This window comes from Chiloscyllium plagiosum, chromosome 13 (genome assembly GCF_004010195.1).
Source record: "Chiloscyllium plagiosum isolate BGI_BamShark_2017 chromosome 13, ASM401019v2, whole genome shotgun sequence".
Classification (NCBI taxonomy): domain Eukaryota; kingdom Metazoa; phylum Chordata; class Chondrichthyes; order Orectolobiformes; family Hemiscylliidae; genus Chiloscyllium; species Chiloscyllium plagiosum.
The window spans coordinates 44,308,260-44,329,203 of record NC_057722.1 but is presented as its reverse complement, the minus strand read 5'-3'; the positions used below and the strand labels follow the sequence as shown (position 1 = coordinate 44,329,203).

General features: G+C 37.5%; 1 protein-coding gene across 5 annotated transcripts in view; it reads right to left on the bottom strand.

Annotated features, from left to right (window-relative positions):
* Window positions 1-20,944, bottom strand: part of opa1 (OPA1 mitochondrial dynamin like GTPase) — a 171,013-nt gene that overhangs the window by 64,054 nt on the left and 86,015 nt on the right. For all 5 annotated transcript variants that reach the window (XM_043702258.1, XM_043702259.1, XM_043702257.1 and 2 more), the window contains 8 exons: window positions 18,456-18,621; window positions 17,558-17,710; window positions 16,572-16,680; window positions 15,029-15,108; window positions 8,677-8,817; window positions 8,155-8,271; window positions 6,738-6,831; window positions 3,843-3,953 (listed from right to left, as the gene is read on the bottom strand). In XM_043702258.1, the coding sequence (XP_043558193.1) occupies window positions 3,843-3,953; window positions 6,738-6,831; window positions 8,155-8,271; window positions 8,677-8,817; window positions 15,029-15,108; window positions 16,572-16,680; window positions 17,558-17,710; window positions 18,456-18,621 (971 nt within the window). The remainder of the gene's footprint in view (window positions 1-3,842; window positions 3,954-6,737; window positions 6,832-8,154; window positions 8,272-8,676; window positions 8,818-15,028; window positions 15,109-16,571; window positions 16,681-17,557; window positions 17,711-18,455; window positions 18,622-20,944) is intronic.

The following is a 20,944-nucleotide window of genomic DNA, read 5'->3' as shown; positions in this document are numbered from 1 at the left end:
GAGAGAGAGAGTCGGGGCGTGCATTGAGAGAGAGAGAGTCGAGGCGTGCATTGAGAGATTCAAGGTGTCTGAGTGAGAGTATGTTGGTATGTGTTTTTTTGGCCCATGTTGCGCGAGTCGTTGTGTACATCTGTATGTGTCGATGTGCAGGGTCGGTTGTTGTATAACTATGTTGGTGTATATGTGTGCTGGTTTATGTCAGGATGTGTGTGTCAAGGTGAGTCTATGTGTTGATGTATATTGGTGCGCCTGTGTGAGGGTGTGTATACGTGGCACAAATATCCCCCAATATATCCAAACAGATATCTGGCTATATGAAAGAGTTGACAGGAATAGGGGCCAAATGCTGACAAGTGCGACTAGATTAATTTAGGATATCTGGTCAGCACGGATTGAGGGATGTGTTTCTGTGCGCTATAACTCTATAACCAGGTGTTAGTACACGCCTGTGCGGGGCGCTGGTGGGGAATTTCAGAGCGTAAGCTCTTCTTGGCAGCTGAAAACACAGCCACCAATTGTTTCGTTGTTTCAACTGGAATGTTCACAAGGCCAGAATTGAAAGAGCTTAGATATCCTGGTAAATGACAGAGATGGGAAGGACAAGGTAATAAAGTAATTTGAAAACAGGAATGGAATTTGAAAAATAATAAGCACCGCTTAACCAGGAACTGGTAGGGATCAGCAAACACTGGGTGGTGCTTGAAAACCGCAATTAACAGATGCCTGAAGAATTGTTCTAATAATTGGCCAGTTCAATTACTTCAGTGACAATAACCAAACAAATTAAAGTATTCAGCTAAGCTATAGTTGCATTTTCATCAATATCAATTAAAGTTACTCAGGATATTAGCATCTTCCTTCGCAACAAAAGCAAAACATGTTCGGTATCATGCCTGAAAAATGCAGGTTCGATGCACTTTATGACAGTTGACTGTACTATTTTAGTTATAGTAAATACTGCCACTTATTGATCAGAGACAGAACTGCAGATTACTTTCTTCATCCTTAACAGCATAAAGGTGAGTTGTAGGAATTCTGAATGCTTACCACTAACTACCTTGATATATAAGAATGCTGTTTAATTATTATTTCAATGAAACACCATCTAAAAATTTCAGTTGAAAGCTATATTTAAGCATTGACCCATAATTTGCTGTCAACATGCCTACTGACATCAGCTATTATTTACGCTCAGGCACTACTTAATTTCAAGCAAGGCCAGAAAAATAAAACAGTTGAGCACAGAGAACTAAAAGTTGCTGTCCAAGATGCTTCACGCAACAATATTCTACTGTCTGGGTCATCACTGAAATACATTTTCAAATTTCCCGACTCAGGCGACTGACTGTGTGGAGTTTGCACATTCTCCATTCTCCCCGTGTCTGCGTGGGTTTCCTCCAGGTGCTCCGGTTTCCTCCCACAATCCAAAAATGCCAGGTGAATTGGCCATGCTAAATTGCCCGTAGTGTTAGGTTAAAGGGGTAAATGTAGGGGTATGGGTGGGTTGCGCTTCGGCGGGTCGGTGTGGACTTGTTGGGCCGAAGGGCCTGTTTCCACACTGTAAGTAATCTAATCTAAAGTAATCTAATCTAATCTAAATGTGAAACTGTTGTAGACATGTGTTAGAAATGATCAAAGCTCGCCATGAATTTGAATTAGTCTAAAGTGACAAAAGGCAACTCTTTTGTAAATATTTAAAGTTTGTATAATTTTACTTCATTCACAGGATGTAAGTATCGCTGGCTGGGTCAGCACTTTCGGCCCATCTCTAATTGTCCTCGAGTTTTGACCCTGGATTTTGATCCAGCCACACGTAAAATAAAGCAATATATTTCCATGTCAGGATGGCAAGTGGCTTGGAGGGAACTTATAGCTGGCAGTGTTGCGACGATTCTGCTGCTGTTGTCGCTCTAAATGGTTTGGAACATTTTGTTGAAAAGGTTTAGTGAATTTCTGCAGTGTACCTGCTACAATTAAGTGTCAGTCGAGGAGGGAAGAATATTTGTGAATGTTTTGCCAATTAAGTAGCCTGCTTTGTCTTGGAGGATATAAGCTTCTGAGTGTTGTTGGAGCTGCTCAGGTGGTGAATTAGCTCATTGCAAGATTCCTAGCATCTGACCTTCTCTTGTAACCACATATTTCAAACAGCTACTGCAGTCCAGTTTCTGGTCAATTGTAACCCCTAGAATGTTGACATGGGGGACTCAATGAGAGCAATTTCATTGGACGTCAAGTGGCGATCGTTAAATGCTCTATTGTTGGAAATGGTCATTGCTTGGCATTTCTGTAGCTCAAATGATACCCATCAGCTGAAGCCTGGATGATATCCAAGTCCTGCCGCATTTGGACCAGGACTGCTTCAGTATCTAAGGAGTTAACAATGGTGCTGGACATAATACAATCAGCAGCAAACATCTTCACTTCTGATGTTATGATGAAGGGAAGGACATTAGTGAAGCAACTGAAGATGCTTGAACCTAAGACATCTTCAGTTGCTTCACTAAGAACCTATGGAACTGTCCCTACCTCTGAGCCAGGAGACCCAGGTTCAAGTCCCACCTGCTCCAGAAGTGTGTACTAACATCATTGAATAGATTGATTAGAAAATATTCTGTGAAACCCCTGCAGAAATGACTGACTTGTAATAACCACAACCGCCTTCCTTTGTGCAAGGTCTGACTCCAAACAGCAGAGACTTTTCCACTGACTTTGACTGACACCAAATTTGTTTGGGCTCCTAGATGCCAAACTTGGTGAAATGTGCTTCAATGTCAAGTTCAGATATTCTTATCTTTTCTCTGTTGTTCAGCTCTGGATTAAACAAAGCAGTTGCGAAGAGATTCTGTTAGCATTGTGGTAAGCATTAATTAGTATATATGAACCTAACTGGACACTCAAAATTAATTTCTGAAAGTATGTAGGAACATTTTTTCTGGTTTCAGTTGTTCTTGGAGATTTTAATAATATAAAATTAAAAATAATGCATTTTCTTGAAGCTTCTTTCCTTTTCTTAATTAAAGCTTTCTTATCTTTGGTTCATGCCTCTTTCTGCAACTTATTTGCCATTTAATTCATCTACTAAACCTCACTTCCTTCTCAGTTTTTATACTAATAATTTTTCAATCTGATTAAGTTAAGGATACACAGTTGCTTCTCTTATTCAGCCTTATTTCCCTTTATCATCTTGTACCTACGGTGAGTGAAAATGATACAGCAAGACTAACGACAGCCATCATTCATCACTCTGCAGTCGTAAAACAGGCTACCGTTTCATACAAAGCAAGTATCTGAGTGAATACAAGGACAGCTGTGGACATTTTATACATACATTATTTTATTAAAACAAAAATAGTAAATATATATTATTTATAGACATGAATAAAGTAGATTATTTTATAAAAAGGTGTCAATCATTAAACAAAGTAAACATTTATAACTCAATGAACAGCTGTAAGTAATTTGAAATAAAACTAAATTAAAATGCAAGCTCATATTATTACCTATATACAATTCCTTCCTAACAAATATATCTGATTTGATTATGGCTTATACTCAAAAATGCAAATTCATGCCTTTAAGAAAGCAACATGTGTGCTCTCACAAAATAGCTACTGCAAACTGAAAATTCTTTACTTCAATCTAAAGTGTCTATCTACACTGCTAGTCAAACCTGACTCTTGCCTTTATAATCAGCATTCAGGAAAATCAAAAGTACATTGGTATGAATGTTCATGTATTAGCTAGATCTGAATCAGGTTAGTGAAATATCTCAATCACTTGGAAATCATATCGATGTAATGCAACAATGTAGTTAGACAGCACAAGTAAAAATTATTACTCACTGAGATCTTCTGCTAGTTGAACTCTCCTTCCTGTTAGCAGCTGAACTTTTTTAGCATCATCTTCAGCAAAGTCCTCCAATACTTCCTTTACATTCTTTTCAAGACGTCTCACTAATAATGGTGGAAAGCATAGCTATTTAGCTTTTAAGATCTTGACAAATGGTGATTTTCAAAGAATTAAGTGCGAAACATCATGTCCATTAAACAGTTGCTGTTGCGATAGCAATGAATTACTTTGAGTCAGTTTTCGATATGGGCTCCATGCTGCCGGCTCAATAATGAGCAATATATATCTGCAGGTACTTAACTTATCACAGATATCTGCCAGTTTTGAGAGAATTAAATTGGCTATTCCTTACTGTATGACAAATATATGTAGGTAATCGTCTTTCACTTTAAAAAAGATTTATCAAAAACTATTACATATTTTACACACTTGATTTCTTTAAAAACAGTAAGTTCTGTGTACACAAAAAATATTCATTTTAAAATTAAGAGTAAGTGTTGTGAAAATCAGTGATGCACAATACTTTTGCTGGATTATGGTTTTCTATAATGTATCATCAGCAACATGTCACAAAATTACAATGAGAAAGGAAGAAAACCTGTCAGAACCACTGTAAGATACAATCAACAGATGAGTGGCAGATGAAAGCTTTTGTTGGGCAGTTCATTTTTAAAATATGAACTAACATAGTACCAACATTGAGTCTATGCTAAGACATAACTCCTGACAGCAGAGAGGGTGAAGTTGATACAGAAGAACTCTAGTGACACCTCCAACAGCATTTTCTTATAATCCTGTTCATGCCTCATACAACGTCACACTGACAAAATGCAAAAATGAAATTCACAGCGATAACAACTTGATCAACTAATACAGATTTCATGTGGAAAAGTGTAGTGCAGGAAAAGCACAGCAGATCAGGCAGCATCCAAGGAGCAGGACAGTTGATGTTTCAGGTGTTGACTCTCCTGCTCCTCGGATGCTGCCTGACCTGCTGCTTTTACTTCCAGCAGCACCCTTTTCAACCATGTTCTCCAGCATCTGCGGTCCTCACTTTCTCTCAGATTTCATGTGGTTGAAGTCAGAAAATTAATATGTCAAAACTTATCCAAGGGTCCACATTTCAAAGACAGCATAGAAACCAACCCCAATTACTTTCCACCGCTACTTTTAAGATGGAACACATAAATTACTTATAATCTTGGGTGAACATTTATGCAAGAGATATCTAACTGTGATCACAAATTCATGTTACCACAATAAAAAATAATTGGTATCCAATTTGAAAGTTGGAATACTTCACAAAAATATGACAAACTAGGTACCGACTTCATTGTATAATCTCTGCTCATCTACAAGCGGTAACAAGTGAATAATTCACCTTTTTATTTCAGATTCTCAGTTTATTTAGACGTAAATTCCAAATTAGTTGTATTTTTCATAGATCTTGAGCATAGTTGTGATTTATTTTTCCTGGCTCCCCTGTTGGCTGTTATTGTTAATGTCCCTCTCTCCTCAGATACTCCACTCTGTTATAAATCTGCTATCACTCCACACCTTAAAACACCAACCCATCTCCAAGCTTTCCTTTCTGAAGACCTTGAATACATTTTTACCTCCCAAAGCGCAAGTCCCTTCAATCATGTTTCTGTCATGGCCACAATGCTAAAATAGCTAACATTAAAGTCACAAATGGCATTCTATGTGACTATGACAAGGGTAAATTATCCCACTTTGTTCTTCTGAACCTGACTGCATACATCCAACACAGTTGACCAGACCACTCTCATTTGAAGATTTCCAATGACATTCAATGCGGGGAAACTTCATTCATCTGGCTCCAAGTGTTTCTATATGATCATGAGCAAAGAATCATCCAGGTCTCACACCATTAACTTTGGTATCATCAAAGGTTGCACTTGTTGCTACTGATAATCTCCACATGCCCCTCAGTAACGTAACTTGAAAATACAGCATCAAATTTCTCATATATGCTGACAAGGTTCACCTCCACATCACCACCACTGGTCTCGATTCCTCTCAATGACTCTAAATTATTGGTTTGCTTTCCCAACATCTCATACTAGATGATCAAAATTTTCATCACTGAAAAATTTGTAAGGTCAAAGCCACTGCCTTCAGTGTCTAGGTAAAACTATTCCTGAGCTATCCAAATCATCCGTCTCTCTCTAAATATCTTAGGCTGAATGTTGTTTATAATTTTGCTTCATATATGACCACATATTTACACCGTCACAAAGACTGTCCATTTTCACTTGATAATATTGCCAGACTTTGTCTCATCTAATGCTAGATATCTCAACTATGTCTTTGTTACTTCTACATGACTGTTCCAGTGTGCCAATGGCCAACTTCGCATGTTCTGCCCTTCTAAACTGGAGGTCATCCAAAACTCGGCTAACTGTGTTTTTAGCACCATCAAGTCACCTAGCACCTTTTTAAAAAAATGCTATACTGGAACCCAGTTAAACAACGCCTCTATTTTAAAATTCTCACTTATGTTTTATAATCATTTCACAGCTTTGACTATCCTTATCTCTGTGATTTCCTCCAGCCCCACAATCCTCCAAAGCATCTATGTTCCTCTATTCTAACCTCTGAAGCATCCCAGATTTTAATTGTGCCACTATTAACAGATGTGCATGCAGTTGACTATACTCCAGAATTTTCTTCCTAATTCACTGTCTTGCCAATTTTTTTCCTTCAACATATTTATCTGCCTGAATGTCTCCTTATTTGACTTGGCATCAAACTTTGTTTTTTTAAACACTCTTGTAAAGTGCCATTTTAATACATTAAAAGGTGCAATATAAATACAGACTGTTGTTGCTGATGCATATTTCATCATTAACAGGATCTTAATTTACCTTCAGTATTTGTTAGCTGTTGGCGGAGTGTGTTGGCTGTAATAGCTAGCATTCGTTGAATACGCCAGAACAGGATAACATTATTGCAATCCAGCTATGGAGGCAGGCAAGGGGAACAAGTCAGATAATATAACAATCCTTAATTTACCTACATTTTCACCGCAAGTTTTGTGATTATAGCCATGGATTTTAGTAGTGGCGAAAGAAAGTGTTTCCGCTTTTGGCAGTGAGTCAAATAGCAAGCAGGTTCAGTATAACATTGCCAATGCAAAGTCAAAGTCGAGCTACTCTGCTCTAACATCATACAATAAATGCTTTTTGCACCAGCAGAAAACTTTCCATTTCCCACGCCAATTTCTGAAACCAAGGTTGCTTGCTCAGTGTGAATTTGAGAGTAGTTAATGTTGTTTTGTAGCACCTCTTTGTTAGTAGATTAAAACTATATATTGGAACCAAAGGGTCCCACTCAGGAAGATGAACCTCATCCGTTCAAGGAAAATTTAAATGAAAACCACCAATAAAAAGACAATGTGCTTTAATAAATTAGAGAAAAATATATAGAGATACCTGCAGAAAAATGAACAAATTGAATTCTCCAACATATGTTGGTTGCACAAATTCAGATTTGTGCAAATTTTAACTTCAACTTAAGTGCTGGTCTAAAACTGCCTATATCATAGTGTTACCTTTTGAAACATGCTTCACCAGAGCAGAAACTTTAAAGACCAATAATAGATTTCAAGTATTTGGTCAGTTCTGCCTTCAAATGGAATGCAGCAGTTTTAATTAGAACAATCTTCTGAGATATTATACATCTGAAGTCTTCAGAAAATATCGAACGGTAAATGTTCAAGTCCCATAATACACAGTAATTTAAAAAAAACGATGCCAGCTAGCATTGCCAAGCTTTCATGTTTGCTTTTGCTACTGTACTCTGCCATGCTTGCTGCTGGACTTTGATCTGCTGTCATGGTTATTTTGACAAACATCATCCATGAGGCAACATAAAATGAGACAATGAGAATTTAGAGAAAAATGAAAGGCCGCAGCTTCTGTTGCCAACTGCAAGGGACACATTCATCCTACATTCAATCACAGCATATGTTACTGTGAGTGACACCATGGTTAACTTCTGACAGCAAAGAATAGGACCATCCATAATACAAAACAATATAAAGGTATTTTAACAAGTTGGTGCCAGTAAAGTGCATTTATTCCAATAGTTCTTCAATATGCAGAATCTTAAATGTTGTTGATCTCAGCCTGACAGCATAATACTGCAGTTTATAGAGTACTGAACGTCAAATAAAAGTTAAGACTTCAGAACCATAATTGCAAATTGCTTCCAACTTTTGGTTGCCTTCAATAAAACTGTTTGGAAGACATTCATATTTTCTTTGTGTTATCTTTTTCATACCTCAGAGTCAACAAAATGCCTTTGGTAATAGTGGAAACCTCTTCTACAAAGATTACAATGATGCAATGACTTCTTCAAGAAGTGTTTTCGGTAAACTTGATGCCAAGTATCTTTGATCTAGAAAAAATAAAAACATGAGGTATTTTTTGAGATCAGTAACATTCTGCAACAAGAAAATGAGGTTCTTCAAGAACTGTAATAAGTTTAACTACATTGTTTAATTGGAATTATTCTATAATTGTTTAATTGGAATTATTCTATAATTGTTTAATTGGAATTATTCTATCACATCTGGTTACTAAAAGGAAGATTTTCACTCAGCAAGTACAAATCATAAGCAAAACTTCAAGCTAAAGTACATGCTCTTTCAAATTGTCCAATTGGTCAAAATACCTTACCTTCAAAATAACTAATAATATTTAAATAAGTGGTATTGAATGAAACAAATAATAAACCACATTAGTTCATGCATAATTGGTTTGATATGGAAACTAAGTGAAAAATTTGTTGATTCTCATTTACCAGAATGGTGTCCACATCTACACTTTTGGCTTCCAGATTTTTACGAACTGTCGTGACTTCATCATTGGCAAGATAAGCTGTGTGATCTTCGTTAATCTTTAATAGCCGCTCCAATTCACTTTTGGTTTCACTTCTGATGTGCTAGAGGAAAATTGTATTCTGTTAAATGCCATGCAAGTGCTGAAACTGAGTCACACATCTTGGAAACAGACCATTCTGTCCAACTAGTCCATGCAGACCATATTCCCAATTAAACTAGACCCATTTGCCTGTGTTTGGCCCATAACCCTCCAAATCTTTCATATTCATGTAATCATCCAAATGTCTTTTAAATGCTGTAATTGTATGTGCCACAAACCACTCTCTGCATAAAAAAGTTGCTTCATGTCGTTTTGAAAAACACACCCCCCACCTTGAAATTTTGCCCCCTGGTTTTGACCTTCACCATCCTCAGGAAAAGACCTTTGCTACTCACATTATCTATGCCCTAGATGATTTTCTAAAGCATGCGGTTTATGTCATCCCTCAACTTCCTACACCCCGGTTGAAAAGGTCCGAGCCTATCCATCTAATTTTTATAACTCAAATCTTCCATTCCTGGCAAATTCTGGTAAACCTTTTCTGAACCATTTCCACTTTAATTATATCCTTCCTAGCAGGGTGACCCAGAACTGCGCAATGTACGCCAGAAGAGGCCTCACCAATGTCCTGTAAGACCTGAACATGATGTTCCAACTCCTATACTCAAAGATCTGAGCAATGAAGGCAAGCGTGCTAAACACCTTCGTAACCACCCCGACTGCCTGTGATGCAAATTTCAAAAAATTATGTACTTGAACTTGAAGGTCCCTTTGTTCTACAACAATACCCAGGGCCATATCTTTAATAGTATAAGTCCAGCCCTTGTTTGTTTTACCAAAATGCAATACCTTGCGTTTATTCGAATTAAACTCCATCTGCCACTCCTCAGCCCATGACCCAATTATTCAAGATCTCTTTGTAACCTTCGATAACCTTCTTCACCATCCACTAGACTACCAATTTTGGTGTTATTCGCAAGCTTACTGACCACGTCTCCTATATTCTCAACCAAGTCATTTCTGTAAATGACAAACAAAAGTGGACCCAGCCTGTGGAATACCACTGGTCACAGGTAGAGAGTCCAAAAACAACCTCCGCCACTACCCTCTGCCTCTTACTGTCAAGCCAATTTGGTATCCAACTGGCAAACTTACCCTGAATCTCATGGGATCTAACTTTACTAATTAGTCTATCATGCGGAACCTTATCAAGGCTTCACTAAAGTCGATATAAACAATGTCTATTGCCTTCCCTCAATCTTTTTGGTTACTGCCCCAAAAAACTCAATCAAGCTGGTGAGACAACATTTCCTCACACAAAACCATGCTGACAATTCCTAATCAGTCCTTGCCTCTCCAAATGCATGTAAATGCCATCTTGCAAGACATTCAAGTTTTTCACTGATGGAAATTACTTAATAGGCAACTCAAATTACATGATAAGAAAACAAAGCAGTACAATCATCCCATTAAGTCATTCACCTTGAACAGTGGATATGGTACACAGGGATCTGGGTGTCCTGGTACATAAATAACAAAATATTAGTATGAAAGTGCAGCAAGTGATAAAGGATACAAGTGAAATCATCTCAGAAAACTCTATGGACAGAAACCACTGAACTGCCTTCCCAGTCTTTCCTTTTGCTGATAATAACCATGTTTTTCCATATATGTGCATGAAGAGAGGGAGCTTATAAAGAGATGAGAATTTTAACTGGTGGAGTTACAATTCAATGGTTCATAATTGTTTATATGTAGCTAGAATCTATTTGCAATAAAATAGTCATCCATGTTAAGTACAGAAACCTGGTCATTGCTTTCTGTCAACCTCGGTCTGGAAGAAATTGGAGAAATTCTGCCTAATTTCGTGACAACTCTAGGAACAGGAAGGTTTGATTTCCAGCTTGCTACCCCAGTGAGGCATAACCTGAGAATGGACTAGCACATTCCCTGTTGAAACTTTACATCAGCACTGGAACACAATGTTATGATTCAACCTTTTCATCTTTAGAGAATCACAAGTCTAATTCATCAGCTACACAAGAAGTCAGTAACTTAATGAAAACTAAATAGCATACACTGCTGAAAATTCTAGAAATGCCAACAGCTATTACTGTTACTGTTTCCAATTGAAGAGGTTCACTTGATTCGCTGGATTTTTCATAATGCCAGTAACTAAGCTATCCATTTGGATCAAAATAAGAATTACAGACCCAGTCTGCTGCAATCTATGAAACACTTGCATTATGCATGCACAAAACATTTGCTAGTACGACAGATGTAGGCCAAGCTGCGCCTGTGAAAGCCCCAAACCTCTCAAATGCCCAACACAAATTCCCTGCCACCCAATACTTTCCCCCTCTCTCCCATCGCAGACTCCCTCTCCACCATACCATCTCCCATTTAACTTCAGCTGATAGGGAGGGAACCAGCTCCCTCCTTTACATTCTACAACTAACAACTTGTCATAAATCATCAGCAGATGTACTCAGCTGCTATCCTCTCCTTTGAGAGGGATTTTCCAGTTAACACTGCAACCAGTTAAGAACACTCCACCTGACCAACGTAGAATGGAGAAAGTGAGGACTGCAGATGCTGGAGATCAGAATTGAGAACATAGTGCTGGAAAAGTACAGCAGGCAGCATCCAAGGAGCAGGAGAATAGACGTTTCAGGCATGAGCCCTTCATCAGGATTACACTCTCGACTCTGACTAGTTAGAATGCATGGTTTCAGCTCCCTCTCCATTATCACAATCGTGTCCAGTTGTGCTGATTTGACTGCTATTTCTTTTTATTTGCAGCCTGTTACATTCAGAGCACTAGTGCAGACTTTCAGACAAAGACATACTCTGTAGTGTCATCAAGCCACACCTTCTCAATCAAAACGAAATGGAGTGCTGTACATGGGTGGGATGCTGGCTGCTGACACCAGTGATACATTCACACTGCCCACGTGCAAAATAGTTGCCAATTTCTTGTAGGTCAGGACGCACATAGGCAGATCCTGGATAGATGGCATCACCTCACTTATGTCATGATGTCATCTAAGCCATGTACGCGCAAAATGGAAGACTCTCTCATTACCTGAATTCCTCTTACTTTCAGAGACATATATTATGTGCAAATAAGAATGTCATTAAAGACAAACTATATTCTGTTCAATTGTGGCTAGTTATAAAACTCTTTCTGTGAGGAAGAAAGCCAAATGGCCCACGTCAAAAGTAAGATTATGGGTGTATATTTGCTTTTATGGTCAAACCAATGCCAATCTAGGTTAACAAATGTGAAAACGCTTTGAAGTAAAATGCCCATTATTCAAGAACACAACAATGTTTTCACCGTGAGCGGCTCAGTAGCACCACCATTCCTTGAGCAGGCTGAGTCCTGAAAGATACAGCTGCCAGAGTGTAGTGGGGAAGAAACAAAGGTAGCCTCATCCTCACTAATCAGCACTTGTCCATAAGAGATTTAGAGTATTAGAGTGACTACTGTACAGATCAAGTTCTGTCTTCATGTGAATGACATCCTCCAAATGTTCTATCATGGGTGATCATCTGCATCAACTCCAACATCACGAATAAGCCTATATCTCTTCCTTAAAATCCAAATCAATCTCTATACTGAACATGCTGAATTCTTATTCTGAAAGTGGGCCTTGTGTTCTCAATCGAGAATGTGGTGCTGGAAAAGCACAGCAGGTCAGGCAGCATTCAAAGAGTAGGAGAATCTACGTTTCGGGCATAAGCCCTTCATCAGGGCTTATGCCCGAAACAAAAAGCAGAACAAGTTGGATGGAATGTCAGAGGAAGTGGTCGATGCAGGTACAGTTACAAAAATAAACATTTGGATAGGTACATGAACAGGAAAGGTTTAGAGGGATATGCAGGCAAGTAGAACTAGTTTACCATGGGAAATCAGGTGTAGCATGGATGAGTTGGACCAAAGGTCTGCTTCCATGCTGTATGACTCTATGACTCTAAGTCCAAATGGGCCAAATAAGAGTTGACAACACTGTCTTTGTTATTGCCATTTCCAGTGCCAAGTGGTCTGCCAAGTTTCATTCCTTTCTTTAGGTTTTGTAGCAGTTTGATGCAATTAGGTGGCATGCTAGGCCACTTCAGAGTTGACCAGGTCAATTAAAAGTTGACCAGATTGCTGTGGGTCCAGAGTCATACATAGATCAGACCAAGTAAAGATGGCAGATTTCCTTCTCTAAAGGACACGAGTGAATTATCAGTGATGTGACAACCTTAGTTAATAGTTAATGCTGACATCAGGAATTTGTTTTTACAATTCTATTGTTACAACTTTACAATACACAAGTATTGCAGCTACAACAGCAGGTCAGAGACTAGGAGTCACATAGCAAGTAATTCACCTCCTCACTCTCCAAAGTCTGTCCACAATCTACAAGGTATAAGTCAGGAGTGTGATGGAATACTCCTAACTTGCCAGGATACGTGCAGCTCCAACCATGCTCAAGCAGCTTGACACTGTTCAGGACAAAGCAGATCTCTTGATTGACACCACATCCAAAAACATTTACTCCTTCCACCACCGATGCTCACTAGATGCACTGCAGAAAGTCACCTTCGACAACACTTTCCAAATCCATGACCACCATCTTGAAGGACAGGGTCAACCAATATATGGGAACACCTCAATCATCCTCAAGTTCTCCTCCAACCTAGTCATTGTTTTGTCTTGGAAATATATCATTGTTAGTTCAATGTCACTGGGTTAAAATGGTGGAACTCCCTCCCTAATAGTATTGTGCGTCCACCTAAGTCAAATGGACTGTAGCAGCTCAAGGAGGCAGCTCACTGTCATCTTCTCAAGAACAATTACAGATAGCTAATAAATGCTGGCTGAGTTAGTGACGTCCATAATCTGTGACTGAATTTTAAAAAAGTCTCAAGACCTCAGGAAGGATTCTTTAATCTGCTCACCTGCCCTTTTTATGTAGTTCTGGCTGTTAATTAATTGTCCAGCAGGTGGCATTAATAGCATGCTCATGATATGCATACTTTGACACCATACTCCCTTAATCTCATGTCATAACTTCCAGAACATGGGACCTTATTTTTTTCGCCGAAGTAATCTGTTTACTTTTGGCATACATCACTATTTCTGATTTGCGCCACCATTCCTTTTCTTTCTTCCATATTCATGCAAAGGGTGGCACTTGTATGGAATGAGCTGCTGGGGAAGTGCTCAAGGCTAATACAATTGCACCATTTAAAAGACATCTGGATGGGTATATGAATAGGAAGGGTTTGGAGGGATATATGCCAGGTGCTGGCTGGTGGGACTAGATTGGGCTGGGATATCTGGTCGGCATGGACAAGTTGGACTGAAGGGTCTGTTTCTGTGCTATACATCTCTATGACTCTATACCCCCAACACACACACAATTCTGCATTTTGGGTAACTGCATTTTTCTATGACAACTATCAACTCCCAAACATTTATATGTTAACAATATTTACTTGACAATCTTCAGCAGACCCAATCTTTCCTACCTATTCTTAGATTGTCCTTTCCAAAAATGTTTTCACTCATCTGCAATACAGCATCATCTGTAATTCCACAAGACCAGTAAACACAAACTTCACAAATGTAACTTAGCGTTTCCTTTGAAGCTTAACATATCAAGGAATACTCACATTCAATGGGACTGACACAAAGCACTGCTATTGTTCTATTATAATCTTTATAAATTTTAACTGAAGCTATGAAATTGATAAAAGTATAAATTTCTGGTCCACAATATAGAAACTTGAACAGCAAATCACAATATACATTAACACCATAATGAATTTAAAGCAAAATCTGTCTGCAATTTCTGCTTTCACGGGAGTACACTTTCATGCAACCTCAGAGTATATACTTGCAGACATGAATTGATATGTAACATGTGCACCCTTTTCATGTAGGTTAAGTGCAAGAACTTTTAGAACAACATTTTTGAGCAACATACTGAATTTGAGAAAACTCCATCCTTTAATTTCATCTTTCTGTTCCCAAAAGTGTATTGAGTACAGAAGCGATCTAATAACCGGTTGCTGGGGCTTAAGCAAAGAAAAACATTCACATCTTCAAGCTCGGACCTTCTATCAAATATGTAATTTATTTTCAAATGTGGAAATACAGGGGCAAAGCAATTAGCTGTCCCTATTTTCTGCTCAGTTAGCCCTTATGCATATTGTCTCAATTATTAGAAGAATGAGGAATTAGCAAATGCTAAATATATTAAATGCATTTATCTCACCTGTTCCTTAGATTGTGATTTCCAGTAAAACCACCTTTCTTGCCAATTTGGTCCCACCATATCACGAATAATAGACTCAGCTATTAAGACAACGAGGAATACATGATTAGAATGATATCCCTCACGTTAACTATTCTCATTGCATTTAGATACTCTCTTGTGCACGATTTAAAATGTGGCATTGATAATGAAACATACAGAACTATTTTCATCTGTGCTTTCTTAACTCTAAGCTGCACCAGCAGAAATATAAAACCAAATTTGGTTTCCTTTCTTTTCATGCACAGCTAGAGCACGATCCCAGAAAAAGTTATCTTTTCTTTTCCACTTCTCAAGAGAAGATCTCACAGCTATTTTACTGGATCAAGTTAATGAAACTACAATAAAATCACATTTTCTTTAATTTCCAATCTTATAGTTACTGTAACATTGATCGTTTTATGGCTTCAGAAGACATATCAACAAAGACTAATTTGTGTAGTTTGATTTGCATTGGTCTTTTATTTACAAAGAATGATGGCAATCAATTATGTTCTTTTTATTTGCTGGTTAGACTCTATTACAGGCTCATGCGAAGGCAGAAAGTCAGGGTTGGTGAAGGAAGAAAACATTCACATTCTTTCAAAAAGAGAGCAAGCTTTGGAACAAGGAAAAGTTGTAATGAAGTAATGATCATCACAGAAATACAAATAGCTCAACATTCTTGTCTACAGGGTAAGCAATGTGGTGATGAAGGGTTTAAAAAAGTAGAGTAGAATTAAGGAGTCGACTAGAATAAAAGGAAGGAATTTTGTTGAAATTGACAGGGAAATGGAAAGGAACAGGTTACGATATAATGAGTATTTTGAGACAAAACCATGATAAAGATCAACATATCAATAAAATTGATTCAAATCTGAGTGGAAATGCCAAAGCATAAAACATTGAAACAAAATTGCAGAGTTAGAAGCATTATACAGCATACCATATTGTTACTTCCAGATTTAGTGGAAATGATTGGAAGCTTATTATTGTTAATTTATAAAAATTTCAGAAGAAATAAGGAGCAAATACTTATATGTTTATTGAGCAGGGGAGAGAGAGAACAATATTGGCGAGGCATTTTGTTCCAAAATCACAAGGCAAGGATATGCCAGGGATATTGCATTAAAACAGAATCCATGCAGAGAGAGTGTTAAGGAACAGAATGAAGGAGATCCTCTATGAACAGCCAAACATCTGAAGACACGTAAAGTTGTTTAACATTTTAAAATCCTTTGTTTTTGCACAAAACCAATATTAAATTTGAAGGTCTATTCGTTTGCAGAAAATTTTGGAGTTAAATTAAATGTATGGATAAACAGAAATGCTACCTTATGTACTTTCTGACATTTGTACTCATATAAGATCAGGAAGCAAAGCAATATGGTGAAAATGCCAACATCCTGAATTTTTTTTAAATACATTTTAGATGTTAATATTAGTCATGAAATGGTACAGCCTACTTTAAGACAATGCAGTAATCACTAACAAACTGAAATCACGTGAAATTTTAGAAACATACTGTCTCGAAGACGGGCTTGCAATGTTTCTTCCAGGAAATGGATTGCTGCATCCCATTGCTGTTTGTCAGATATAGAACGATCCTCTAAAGCATTGTGCTGGATGACTCGCTACAGAAACACAAAGATAATAATTAAATAAGAGTCAAGAAATCAAAAGCCAAACAAATCTGATATATTTTCAGTAAGTTTTAAGTTTCAAGATACAGGGGGACTCCAATTTACAAATGCCCAACTTATGAATGCTCATACTTGCGAATAAGATCCCATCCAGGGGTGCAATTTTAAAGATTTGGTATACAAATATTTCTTGTACTTAAGAACAGTTATTTTATAATATCTTAAATAGCGGTCTGACTTGTGCACAAACCGACTGGACTTCCCAGTTCAGTATCATCCTTCCCAGACTGACAAGGAAGATGTTTTCGTAACTATACCTAATTATAGTAATCTGGTATCATAAGCTGCAATTTCCAGCAGCTCAACTAAGCATCAAGAAAACGTATCAAGTGTGGACCAGCTTACTTAAATGATGGTCAAGTTGATATTTGCCAGTGCAACTTTTCTACTCAAGATACTGATCTGACAAGTAGGGTCACATCCTCAACTCAAAATACAATTTGGGATATTTACATCTTGAATGACTGCAAATAGTTAACATGTGGCAAATTTAATATTGATATTAAAAATGCACTAACGCTTATTGATCTAAAATGACTCCATGTAAAATAAGACAAATTTGTAAATGTTGAAACAGGAAGTTCTGAAATAGTAATTGCTTCTTATTTTGGATTTTTAATTTTATATTACTAAGAATATCAAAAATATTAATCATATAACCATGGATTACATGTTAAACATTAGGACACATGCAAATTTATAAATTAAACTGCTGATAATATAATAGTGAGACATTCCTTAACTATACCAATTTAATTGAGATCTTTTTGAGTCAAAATAATTACTACAAAATCAGATGTTGCTGTACCAGACTGTCTTCAGCCTGCTCATTCCATTTGTGTCGTTTTATACTTTCATCTTTAACAGCTTGTTTTAGTTTATCAAAGATATCATCATGGTCCTTCCCCTTGTGTTCCGACATAAAACGAGCAAACTCATCCTCCAATGTTTCCCAAGCAACCTGTGAGCAAGAACGCAATAGGAGAAGTAAGTTTACTAAAACTAAAATCATGGCAAAATGATTGATCATATCACACTTAATTTACAGTCATTAACATTAACTGCACATAACACATTAGATATTAGACATACCCGTAAAATGTGAAGTAAAATGTTCAAAATGAGAAATCTATGATAAATATTGAGTTATGTTTAAACTTCAATTAATAAACTTAAATACAAAATTATGTCTCAATCTTTTAACCTTTATCCAATTTAATTAGTAACTTTACAATTCCCAATTTTCATGACATTCCTTTAGGCTGAGAAGCATAATACATGCTGGACAAACTCTTTAAACAGTTGGTCATTCTACCAAGGATGTCAACAGCTATGAAATTATAGTCATGTCTGATTTAATGTTACTAGGATTGGCAGGGAATAAGGATAAAAAGTACGAAGACAGATTTTAAAAAATAGAAACTAAGGCAGAAAACAAAAAAGAAAGAAAGAAAGAAAGAAAGAAAGATTACACAAGTCAAAATAATTGTCTTTACGTGACATATATTGATACGGTTGATTGTGGTGATAAAAGTGCTATACAGATTTAAGATTTTTATTCAGAGATAAATTCCAAATGCATTTCTTTCAGCTCTCAAAGTATCTTATTTGTTGTCAGGCTTCAGTTTTGTCAAAACAACCAAACTTAATTTAATAGATAGGTAAGCGCAATAAGAATGACTGCACACTTTCAAACTGATTCGAACCTCTACTGCTTTGTGAGGTAGTTGCTTGTCAGTCCACTGTTTGAGTTTGATGTCTACTGTAGTATTGAATGTGCCCGAATTCTCAGACTGAGCAGCAGGAAGGTAAATGTTCTCTAGTACATGTGTCGAGACTCTTTCCCATAGCTTCCGTTGTAGAATCTCTTCCCTAAAAAGCAAATTGATAAATAATTTAAATAAACCAAGTCTGTTGTTAAATTTACAGCACAGCAGATTAAGGCTAACATATGGGTAGATCAAGAGAATACATCTATTGAGAATATATCAAAAATCTTGCATTTCCAGCACACAAACCTTGCTTCATATGGTCACAATATTTGATCACACTTTTATTCATATATGCAATTTTGCATGTCAAACTATCCTATTCAATTTTACTATGTGAGCTGTCAAAATATAATTGTAGGCATTGACTGTAGTTAGGAAAAGCTGCCATAGTCTCAGCAGACCACAGAGCTACTCTGGGCGAGGGGGAGAGGGGGCTGAGTGGAGAGTGCAAGAGAGACAACTGGTGGTGAGTTTAACCTGAAGGTCACCATGCCTCAGGCAAGGGGACAAGGTTGAGAAGGTAGGACTTTCATGGTAACTGCAGTTGTTGTGGAAATTGAACCCATGCTATTGGTGTCATTGTTCATTACAAACCAGCCATCCAGCCAATTACCCCTCTTCGACTGCAGGTACAGCATCCCTATGAAGCAAATTGCTTGAAACTTCTCTGTCAATCTATCACAAGCTGGAATTTTTAAAAAATCACCCGACAGTGTGCAAGATCATGGGCAATTTAGTGTTCATTCATAGGTTGCACAACAAGACCAAACTGAAAAGTGCACCCAGACTTAAAAGTGAACTAAAAAAAACCCTCAAAATTAAACTTCTTACAACTGACAAGTAATTAGCTCCTTAACTTATCTGTGAAATGTCTTAAAGCAGTCTGCCCAATGAGAGTGCGTATAAGGGAAGAAAGTTAGGAGTGCAGATGCTGGAGATCAGAGTCAAAAAGTGTGGCACTGGAAAAGTACAGCAGGTCAGGCAACGTCTGAGCAGCAGACGACTCATCATGTTGGGCATAAGCCCTTCATCAGGAATGTGTATACACACTAGAGCACGAATAAGTCCCATGACAGATTATCTCCATTCTCAAAATTGTCACACACAAGGTTTGGAATCAGTGCAGAAGCAAAAAGATGCAACCGTAAAAATTTCAAGCATGAATTTCGTGTCCCTTAAAAATTATTAACAGGACACTTTAAGCAACTGCAATATCAACATAATTATGTGGGAAGAACAGTGCTCTGAATTCTCCTAAGAGGATCCAAATCTTGTAATTCATAACTTTTTCTATATTATAGGAGGTTCCCATCGAGTATTTACACAAGCCAACACAAACATTGATTATATTGCAGATGCTAATAATTTGAAAAAGATAAAAGGAAATGCACCAAGATTCTTGTACATAATTAAGTTTATGTTTAATTTTACGATATGTGTAGTTAACATAAATACATGAAAAATGTGTGAAAATTGAACCCCTTTTTAATCATTTTGCCAGTGTTGCACATTTCAAATCAATGCATCCAGTTGCAAAGTGTTCACATTTTAATGTCAGCTTCTGTCACCAATTTCACCATACTAAAGTGTATCGTTAAATTATTAAACAGTAATCCATCAACTGTTTGTCAGTCTAACATTCCCAACTAACTGCTTATGCATCAATACAATTATTAGAAAGATAGCCACCAACTTTGATGAACTTTTAACTTTTGCTTGAAAGCAAGACAGAAAAGAAAGATCTCTCAAGAATCGCAGGTGACCCACAGGACCAATACGATTCTCCACAAGGTCTCTGCCCTCAGCACAACACTGTAGGGCAACAAAATCTGGACAATTTACCCCTACAAAATAACAAAGGTTCATTAATTTCCATCTCCAGTGTCTCTACAGTGCAACCTTGGCATCACATGGATGAAGTCAGCAATGAAGCAATCCTTTCTAAGGCAAACATGCTAAGCATGCTACCATTGATCAGATGAAAAGGTGGCTTTGTTGACTTGGACATTTGCACAGAACGCAGGGTGGTTGCATCTCTAACATCTCTAGCAAGAATAGAAGCATGAATTACTCTCTAAACGGTGAGAAAATTCGTAAAGCCAAAGTACAGAGGGATCTGGGAGTGCTAGTTGAGGATTCTCTAAAGGTAAACATACAGGTTGAGTCCGTGACCTCAGGAAGGACATACTGGCATTGGAGCTTGACAAGCGGAGATTGACACGGATGATCCCTGGAATGGTAGGTCTAACATATGAGGAACGGCTGAGGATCCTGGGATTGTATTCATTGGAGTTTAGAAGATTAAGGGGAGATCTAATAGAAACTTACAAGATAATACATGACTTGGAGAGAGTGGACGCTAGGAAATTGTTTCCATTAGACGAGGTGACTAGGACCCGTGGACACAGCCTTAGAATTAGAGG